This window comes from Schistocerca gregaria, chromosome 3, assembly GCF_023897955.1.
Source record: "Schistocerca gregaria isolate iqSchGreg1 chromosome 3, iqSchGreg1.2, whole genome shotgun sequence".
In the NCBI taxonomy this organism is placed as follows: domain Eukaryota; kingdom Metazoa; phylum Arthropoda; class Insecta; order Orthoptera; family Acrididae; genus Schistocerca; species Schistocerca gregaria.
In genome coordinates this window covers 842,768,901-842,779,775 of record NC_064922.1, presented here as the reverse complement: position 1 = coordinate 842,779,775, position 10,875 = coordinate 842,768,901, and the positions used below count along the sequence as shown (strand labels likewise).

Below are 10,875 nucleotides of genomic sequence, written 5' to 3'. Positions count from 1 at the left end.
CACTCCACCACTCCATATCACTGCCACACTCAAAATGGCAGCTCATTAATACATGAATGCACCACGAGCTGGCATGCATTCCTGCAGTACGTCATTATACTACACAAGTAAAATTATGCTATGAACGCTGCCGCACCCTGTACTAGTGGTGGCACCTCTGTCCAACAGGGGCATGTGATGGATGCCTTCAGTGTTCTGTGCCACCTTTCCACTATTCTCTCACTTGCAGGATGATACCTGGTTGTGTGATGGCCCTGGTCTATTATAATATACAGTGGGTATCTGAAATGTGCTATGAAAACCTACTGTCTTGGCTGCTACATCTGTGACTGGTATGGCCTCTGCCCATCTACTGTAATGCACAAATATCTATAACCCTCTGAAGGTGGAAACAAAGCCACTAAGTCAAGGTGTTCATGACCAAACCTTACTGATGGTCTTGCAAAACTTCCGACACCTTTATACTGTCCTAATGTACAATATTGACATTGAAGGGATGAGTGAGTCCAATTCCTGGCATCCTTTTTAACTGATGGGCGCCTGAACTGCTTGGTTAGCAACTTGATAGGTGCATTTGCAGCTGGTTGCACTATGCTGTGTATGCTGTCAAATGCCACACTGCAGCAGAAGTGTGATGTACGACCATGGCCTCTGCCATGAGAGGTCGCACCATATCTTGTCCTTGCTTCCCAGCACCTCTGTTTGCTTCAGTCACAAACCTGTGGACTAATCCGTCAGTGGATTCTGCAGATTTTGATCTGTCTCTTGTGCTATGACGATGTCATTATGATATTGACTAAACTGTATACTTGCAAAAATAGTCAGCAACTGCATTCTGTACTCCTCTAATAACTACATACTCGCAAAAAATACACAGTGACTGTATTTTTTGCATCTTGCATCTTTGTATGCTGTACATCCATGGTGAACTGGCTGATGAACTCTATGATCAGGAACTGCTCTGCTGAATATTTATCACTGGTGTTGTAGAAGGTTGATACAATAGGTTTGTGGTCCATAGAAATTGTCACTGGTCGGGCTTCAATGTAAGGGCGAAAATATCTCATAATCTTGTATACTGCTAACAACACTCTAACATAGGCACTCAATTCTGTAGTGATGCTCCACTTGTGATGTGGCTGCATCTACCACAGTATTCAATGGTACAGACGGGAAAGAGTGGGCAAACAGCACTGCCTCTTCAAGGCTTGTTTGTAATTGGCTGAAAGCATTGCTCATTTCCAGCATCCACTATAATATTCATTCCCTCTTTGTGTTCTTACCTGCAGGCACATGTGTTAGTGGTGCCTGGGTGACAGGTGTTACTGGCAAATGACTGTGATAAAAATTTACCCAGCCTAAAAACCATTGCTTATAGTACAATGGCTTTGATAAATTAAGTAACGTGACTAAGGTCGGATCCCATCGGCCGAGACTTTATAGCCTAGAAAAGTTACCTCACTTTTACACATGATGCACTTTTCTTTATTTGAAACCACCCCATAGTTACACAACTTCTGCTGTACTTAGTTTATGTGCCTGTCATGAACATGTGCATCAGCTGAGAGTAGTAATAAGTTATCAACGTGTGTGAAGCAAAATGGCAAGCCTAGCAGCACTTTGTCAGTGAATATCTGCCACCTCTGGACTACATTTTTAAGACCGAATGGCATAAACAAAAACACAAATAGGCCAAAAGGCCTAATCACAGCTGCCTTTACCGTGTTGGTCCACTGGGATTTGGTTGTGATATTTCCAACACTCCAACACTGAGACAACTTTTGTGCCTGCCAAGGCATAGGTAAATTCTTGGATATTAGATGTAAGGTATTTACCTGGGACTGTTCTTGCATTCAATCTACGGTAATCACCTCAGGGGTGCCATGTGCCATCCTTCTTGCACACAAGGCGTAATGGGGACCTCAGTTGCTGTGACCTTTGTATAACACCAGCGTGATGCATTTCTTTGAATATCACCTTAGTCCCAGCCATCTGCTCCGAAGATGCCTACTGAAGCATTATGAAACCGGTGGCCCTGTGTGTGTGTGTGTGTGTGTGTGTGTGTGTGTGTGTGTGTGTGTGTGTGTGTGTAATGCAAGGTATAGTGCTTAATGCTGTTTGGCTGCACTGTCCCTTGTGGCATGGACTATTTACTCACATCATTGATCACTCTTATTACATTGTCCACAGAACCTCTTTGAATTCCCTTTGTTTCTGCTTATAAGGAAGGCATTTACCAAATCTACAGCCAGTGGAAAGTGTGACGGGAACTCGGCACCTAATATGGGTTGCATAATGTCTGCCACCACGAAACTCCACTTGTATTGAATACAAGAGCCAACGTTTATCATCAGTTCTTTGCACACATATGTGCTGATGCTAGAGTTGCTCACAGCTAGCAGCTGTAAGGGCTCATGCTTCGTCGTCTTAACGTGCCCATAACTGGAAGAGTCTATTAAAAAACTTAAGCCTGAAATATTATTGACCATGTGCAACTCATGCGATGCCATGCTGTGACTCATCAAAATAGAAATGAGAATGCCACCACGGGTCTTACCTTTACCGTGTGTCAGTCTGCGTTCAGCTACAGTATGACTCTTCTTGCATTGACGGCCCTGATTGTAAGTGTTGCCATCCATGGCACCTAATTTGGACTGCCCTTGACATTTGGGTACTCACACATTATTGTGCACTTTGTAGCTTGGGGCTTGCATTGTCTGTGGTAACAGCAGATATCAGTGCAAGCTTGACCTTGACTGGGATCTAATGACTGTAAGTTGGATGTACGCCACAACCGCAAACTCTTATCGGACTCTGTCCATAACTATGAGTTCTGTACTGTCTGCCAATCTTTCTAGCTCTAGGAGTTCTTCAGCAATGTTTGGTGATTGTCAACAAGATGCGACAGCACAATTTGTCATTGGCTCCTCCAAGAACTCAAGTGCATATTTGTTGCCTTCAGCTGTCACGCAGGTAGTTATCACTGCTATGGATGCCACAGCAGTTGACTCCTTTGTGGCATATGCTATATCACTTACTTGAAGTAGCTCATCCTACAGTTACCCCTCATATGCTATTAATGTCAACTGCACTCGAGGTGGGAGTTGTTGTCGTCAGATATGTAAAAGCAACTGATTAGATATTATACTAACATCCACTATTGCACACAAATGCCTCCAAAATTCCAAGGGGTTTCTGTTCCCACATTCCTTCTTGTGAAGCATTTGTGATAGCCTCTGCTTAGGTAACTTCATGCAGCATGTAATTAGCGAAATCTTTAGCATAAGGTATGCTTGTTGGTGAGCCAGATGTAGAATTACACTGTTATCATTTTCGCTCTCTGGTACAAATTGCTAATTGTCAGCATAAATTGTTCACATTCTTCTGTGATCTGTTGTGCAAAAATGTTCTCCACGACTGCAAACCATACGTATGGTTGTGGACATAAAATGTTCTCTACAGTCGCAAACCATTTGTCTTGTTGTGGGTGTAGATAGATGTGCTCGCAACTGCAGATGCTGTGCGACAGGCACAAACAAATTGGCAAGCAAAAAATTCTCAGTGAGGCTTGACGACTACAGCTCATGATTTCCTCGTGCCCATCTTGCTTAGACAGCTGCCACGTCTTCCACATCAAAAGCTTTCTCAATGTCAAGAGTTCTGAAAGTTCCATCTCTTGAAGCTACTGTATCTCATTACCAACTGTTTGTCAAAAGCCATTTGTACCTTCCATGTTTAACAAATGTAATGCGAAACATGTCTCTGTGACTTAAAACTGCTCATTACCAATTATGTAGACCAGAAATGAAACCCATACATATTTAAATTTCATAACTCACCCCCCCCCCCCCCCCCCTCACGATCACAATCAGAAGTGAAAATTTCTTTTTCAGCTACATCAGCATAGAATAAAACTCTTACTTTTTATGCTTCACTGGTCGGTTTTTGTTCCCACAACAGCATTTCTCAACTAAACCCAAGTTCATGCCCATACAAAGATCTCTTGAGCTGTCCCCCCACCTCTGATTCTCCGACGAATACAACTGCCCTTCCAAAAAATACAGAAGCCCCCTCCAATATTACACAGTACCACCCAGTCTTTGAATGCCTAAATATATAATCACTTTGCCAAGGCTATGATTGTCTTGAAGCAAGCCTCGACACAAAATCGTGAAACCCTGGTATCAATACCACACAGCTCACTGTCTCCTTCCATCACTCTCCTAACTTCCATAACATCCACATCAAACCTTATGACATTATCTATATTCCAAACACACACTACCATTAGTTTTGAAAGCTAGTGACTGGTTGTTGGCGTTAGGCAGCCAGTCAGGCAGCAGCAACTGGTACCAATGATATGTGTCACTTTGAATCAGAAGAGATTCTCTCTGGTTTTGAGTGGCTAACAGAAGTGGTAAAGGCTGCCAGTCTTGCTTATGAGATGAAAGCAGAGCTCACCATTTGCAGCATTGTCAACAGGAGCAATTGCAGACCTTTGGTACAGAGCCAAGTGGAGGGTCTGAATCAGAGGCTCAGACAGTTCTGCACCTGTGTAGGCTGCAGATTTCTCGACTCACACCATAGGGCGGTTGAGTATCGCGTTCCGCCGAATAGGTCAGGAGATCACTACATGCAGGAGGCAGCTACAAAGGTAGCAGGGGCTGGATTGGGCGATTTTTTAGGTTAGAGGGTCTCTGGGAAATACAAAAAGGGCTTCAGGCTCAAAGGGTGCAGGTCAAACATAGGAAGAGTGTAGATACAGCAACAATCCAAATAGCAGTTGTAAATTGTCGTAGCTGTGTTGGGAAAGTACCAGAGCTCCAAACGCTAATTGAAAGCATTGATACTCAAATTGTTGTAGGCTCTGAAAGGTGGCTACAGATGAAGATAAGTTCAGTTGCTGTTAGAAGTAGTTTATCTTGTCATGAAATTGAAGCATTTAGTTCCTGGTAGTTAGTATGCACAGAAGTCATTCTTGGAGACTGAACAAAGTAATAACTGGATCTTTTTACCAACCTCCCAATTCAGATGATACAATTCCTGAGAGGTTCAAAGAAAACTTGAATTTAATTTCAAACACGTCAATGACTTATACAATTATAGTTGATGGTGACTTTAATTACCCTTGATATGTTGGCAAAAATACAAGTTTAAATCCGGAGGTATGCATAAAACATCATCCGCAATTGCGCTAAATGCATGCTTTGAAAATTATTTCGAGCAGTTAGTTCATGACCCTAAGCAAATAGAAAATGGTTGTGAAAACACTCACTCTTATCAACAAATAATCCTGAGCAAATAACAAGCATCAAAACACATACAGGGATTAGTGAACAAAGGGCTGCTTAGTGAGATTGAATATTGGAACTCCCAAATCCTCCAAAAATAAACGAAAAAAGTAGATAAAAATTCACTTGACGTTTTCCTGAGAGACAATCTCCATGCCTTTCAAGTTAACAATGTAAGTATAGACCAGATGTGGCTTGAATTCAAAGAAATAGTAGCAGCAACTGTGAGATTTACACCAAATAAATTAACAAACAACAGAGCTGGTCCTCCTTGGTACACAAAACGGGCCACAGCACTGTTGGAGAACAACAAAAGAAACATACCAAATTTAAATGGACACAAAATCTCTAAGATTGGCAATCCTTTGCTGAAGCTCGAAATTTAGCATGACTTCAGTGCACAATGCTTATAATAGTTTCCACAACTAATTTTTGTTTCAAGACCTGGCACAAAATCCAAAGAGACTCTGGTCATATGTGAAGTATGCTAGTGGCAAGACACAATAAATGCCTTCTCTGCATAATAGCATTGGAAATACTATTGATGACAGTGCTGCCAAAGCAGAGTTACTAAACACAGCCTTCCAAAATTCCTTCACCAAAGTAAATATTATAAAATTCCAAACAAGAACAGCTGCCATCATTAGTAACGTGGAAATACATATCCTCAGAGTAGTGAAGTAACTTAAATCACTTACCAAAAGCAAGTCTTCTGGTACAGACTGTATGTGAGTTAGGTTCCTTTTAGAGTAAGCTGATACAATAATTCCATACTTAACAATCATAAACAACCATTTGCTCTATGAAAGATCTGTATCCAAAGATTGGAAAGTTGCACAGGTCACACCAATATTCAAGAAAGGTAGTAGGAGTAAACCATTAAATTACAGGGCCATATCAATATGCAGCAGGATTTTGGAACATACACTGTGTTCGAATATTATGAATTACCTCAAAGAAAATAGCCTATTGACACACAGTGAACATGGATTTGGAAAACAACGGTGTTGTGAAATGCGAATAGCTCTTTACTCACATAAGTTGAGTGCTACTGACAAGAGGTTTCAAATTGATTCCACATTTATAGATTTCCAGAAGGCTTTTGACACTTTACCACACAAGCGGCTTGTAATGAAATTGTGTGCTTATTGAATATCATCTCAGTTATGTGAATGGTTTTGTGATTTTTTTGTCCTTTTCTAAATAAACGATTTAGAAGACAACCTGAGCAGCCGTCTAAGGTTGTTTGCAGATGATGCTGTTGTTTATTGACTAGCAAAGTCATCAGAAGATCAAAACAAATAGCAAAACAATTTAGAAAAGACAGCTGCATGCTGCAAAAATTGGCAATTGACTCTAAATAACAAAAAGTGAGAAATCATCCACATGATGGCAAAAGAAATCCATTAAACTTCAATTACACGATAAATCACTGAAATCTAAAGGCTGCAAATGCAACTAAATATCTAGGAATTATAATTACGAACAACTTAAGTTGGAAGGAACACACACAAAATATTGTGGGGAAGGCTAACCAAAGATGGCGTTTTATTGATAGGACACTTAGAAAATGTAGCAGATCTACTAAAGAGATGGCTTACACTACAATTGTCCATCCTCTTTAAGAATACTGTAGCACAGTGTGGAATCATTATCACATCAGATTGACGGAGTACATTGAGGAAGTTCAAAGAAGGGGGCAGCACGTTTTGTATTACTGCGAAATAGGGGAGAGAGGGTCACTGAAATGATAAGAGGATTTGGGGTGGACATCATTTTAACAAAGGCATTTTTGCTGTAGTGGAATCTTCTCATGAAATTTCAATCAACAACTTTCTCCTCTGAATGCGAAAATATTTTGTTGACACCGATCTACATAGCGAGAAACAATCATTACAGTAAAATAAGGGAAATTGGAGCTCAAATGGAAAGATATAGGTGGCTATTTGTCCTGTCTGCTGTACAAGATTGGTATAATAGAGAATTATTGTGAAAGTGGTTCAATGAACCCTCTGCCAGCACTTAAATGTGATTTGCAGCAGAGTATCCATGTAGACATAGATGTACTATTTACTTCAACACTGGTAAATCTTAAATTTTAGTGAAAGAGCAATGTGTGATGAAATGCACATTGTTTACTAATTAATGTACTCAATACATGGCTTTTTATACAAGAATGAGCACCACTAAACTGGTTGAGCTCATGAATGTGCCAATTCTGACTGTCCACATTGATGAAACTCAGTACCTAATTGCAGTGAATGCTTCACAGCAAGACTCAAGAGACCACTGCCCACTATACTAGCTACATGTGCCGTCTGCATCCTCCCATCCAGTAGTAGCTCTCCTAAACATCTGTGATATGAACTTTGTCTCCAACACATCCTGGCCCCAACACCTGAATTTCATTACTTACTAAATTATTTTTTTTTTTACCTTTTTATCTTCTCACTCTGTCTCCTATTATTTCTAACTGAAGCTGCCACAGTGTTTACCAACGTACTGCACTTGACCTTCCACACTCTCTTTCTGACACCTTCTCCTTCACCTTTGTCTCCATTCACCTTCAGGAGCTCTGAGCTTAGTGACATGCCCATCCTTTTTAATCATCCCACACAAATTCCTTTTTCTTCTCTGAGAAAGAAAGATATAGGTCCCAAAAGCAATGCTATGTTTTTTCTGCTTTACATTTTTATTGGCAATTACTATGAATTTCATCTACTGCATGTGAGTATTGGCCAACGATCCTGTCTGAGAGTAATTTAAGAAATATAATTGTAAGGCACTGTTAATATTCTGAGATTCGTTTTAGAACTCATCATGCTGAACTAGCATCAGAGATTTTTCTTACAGTATCACTGATAACACGTTACTCTTATACTAACAATACTTCAAGACCAATTGAGTTGATTATCTTCTTTATACCATTTGCTAATATTCCAAACAGAAACACAAATATTTGCTGTCTATCTTTTGTTCATTTCCCAGCAGCTTATATTTGGTCACTTACAAAAATTATTGGTAACTGCTTCATTTTACTTATCTATGAATAATTGCACTTTACTGACTTAATTAAATTTACAAATAATTTGTGAGTCACAGAAATAACCACAATAATTATAAAGTAGTTCATAAAAAATAAATTCAAAGTAGCAGACTTTCCTATATTTCAGATGTGTCCTGATATATATTTTGGTGTGACTTCCTCCTTCCTACTGCATCTGTATCTATAGTTCCCTTTCCTTATTTCTTATTTGTCATTTTCTTTTGATGAAGAAACTGTCTTAATTGCCCTAAATCTGGAAATCAGTGCCTGTTTTCACTATTATTATTATTATTATTATTATTATTATTATTGTTACTATTATTTCATGTGTGTGTTAGCTCCATGCTTTTTTTGTTCCGGTACTAGTAGTTGTCAAGCTGACACAACTTTCTTTCATTCAAAACATATCACATATTCAATATTACTAAGTGAACATATTTTATATAGTGAAACATAAATGCTAAAAATAAAGTACAAAATTTCAGAATGTAAACAATTTGCAGGTACAGTCTGGTTTCTTTATTTTATAAAAAATCAAGTGTTCATCAGATTTCACATGAGTGAAGAAATGAGACTAAAGAAAATGCCAAAAAATAAAAATCATCATTTGGAGCAATTTATATCATTATTTATAAATAGGCCTGTATGTTAATGATAGAGACAACAGGAATTATCACAACATGAAAAGAGACAGGAAGCCAATAAACAGCACTTACACAACAAAGGCATGCACACAATGTTGTCAAACATCTTTAACACAGACACAAGAAGCTATTTCTTCCCAAATTACATTCCCTGTATCTTTCCAGCACGACAATAGAAAAGTCAGGCTTATAGGTCAAATTTATTATACAAAAATAATATGCTGTCCAACAGTAAAATAAGTAAGGTGTTCCATGGTAGATGCTCAACATTATGATTCCATGCCTACATTAAGATAGCTTCTACCATAGTGCACCGAGACCAAGGAAAGTACATCAGAGATTCATCAGTCAACAGCATCTTATACTTGAGTGCAGCTCATGGCACTATTTTTATGTGCTGCACTGGAACCCAATACTTAATTTGTGATTGTACAATGTACAAACAGCTGCCTTATTACATGTTGTCAACCCTAACATACTGCTGAAGGCCACAAAATAATATCTGTTTATCTCTCTTAACTTCACATAAACATTCACATGCCTCTCCTCAGTCACTTCTCATTATTCATTAACTGAACTTTGCAATAAAATTAGTTTTTTCATAGAAAAAGCTATAAATGGCACAAAATTATACTGACAAATCTGTTGATTTATTGCTTATCATTTTGTGCTATGAATATAGTGATTTAGTCAGAAAGGAAACAAGATCAGAAAATGAATAATGCAAATACACTGACATCATCTGTGGGTTTTCTCCAGCATAAGCCAGCTCCAGATCATAGGCACTCACCAGTGAAAGACAAAGTATTTCCTGTTATTTCTACTCTTGTACATTTTTATTCAAAGCTGCCACACTAATCTGTTTATAGTGTTTATCTGTATATTATTTACTACTTGAGGACTATTGTAATAATAGAAATAATACTGGGCTTCTATTTTAAAGATAACAACAACATGAAATGAGAATTATCAATCAGTTCACCATTATGAACAGGGATTAATTTCCATAGAAAATGAGATTCTACATAGCATTCTCCCACATGTATACAGCATTTTTCTTTATACTACAGTTAAATAACATAAGGAAATAAGGAATGTATCTGGCACAAAACCTGCAAGCACAGGACTGATTTTCTTTCCAAATCAATACTGCAAAATTATGACAGCCACAAGTGTGACGTATAAGAAACAAATCTTAAAATACCTTTTTGCAGAAACTTTTCCTCACAATAAGGTCATTAAAATATAAAATACAGCATAAAACTATTATATTAAAAAGTCATCTGTCAAAATATATAATCTCACCTACATGGAAGATATTCTATAGCAAACTATTGCTGAGAGTATTTTTGACACACACATGGAGACATTAAGTTCAGTTCCTTTAACACACTGCAGATTCTTATTGACTCTTTATAGCACCAATGAATATGCTGACACTGTGGTCACCAAAAACTCTGCTTCATTAAAAGTCTTATAAAATATAAAAATCCATATGTTTCATTCACTAAAACACTGTAAAAGGTTGTAAGATGCTCCACCATATTTCATGGAAATGAATCACAGCAGCCCACAATAACTCAACCACCATTATTGTCTTTCCAGAATTTGTACTGGTCACATCCCAGATTCAGCAATGCCCTCATCATCTGCAACAAAAAATTGTATTATATACAACCAGTAGTACAATTTTTTTAGTTAGTGAAATAACAGGTAACATTCTGCAGCATCTGATTTGCACTGAGTCTATATAATAGAGCAACATTCCTTCCATGCTGAAGTTCATTACATGCAAAAGCAAAGTTTTATTTAATTTATTCCAATTTTGGGAAAGAGCCTCCTTTCAAAGTGTCACATTTTTTTTCTTTATTGTGCACTGTTCTGCACACCTTCT

At 38.3% G+C, this 10,875-nt stretch overlaps 1 protein-coding gene across 4 annotated transcripts in view; it reads right to left on the bottom strand.

The window, feature by feature from the left end:
- Positions 1-8,841: 8,841 nt before the first annotated feature.
- LOC126354729 (tyrosine-protein phosphatase 10D) overlaps positions 8,842-10,875 on the bottom strand; it is a 341,160-nt gene continuing 339,126 nt past the window's right edge. For 2 of the 4 annotated variants that reach the window (XM_050004589.1, XM_050004590.1), the window contains exon 29: positions 8,842-10,630. In XM_050004589.1, the coding sequence (XP_049860546.1) occupies positions 10,599-10,630 (32 nt within the window). In that variant the 3' untranslated portion in view covers positions 8,842-10,598. The remainder of the gene's footprint in view (positions 10,631-10,875) is intronic. The other 2 variants (XM_050004587.1, XM_050004588.1) reach the window with 1 other exon arrangement.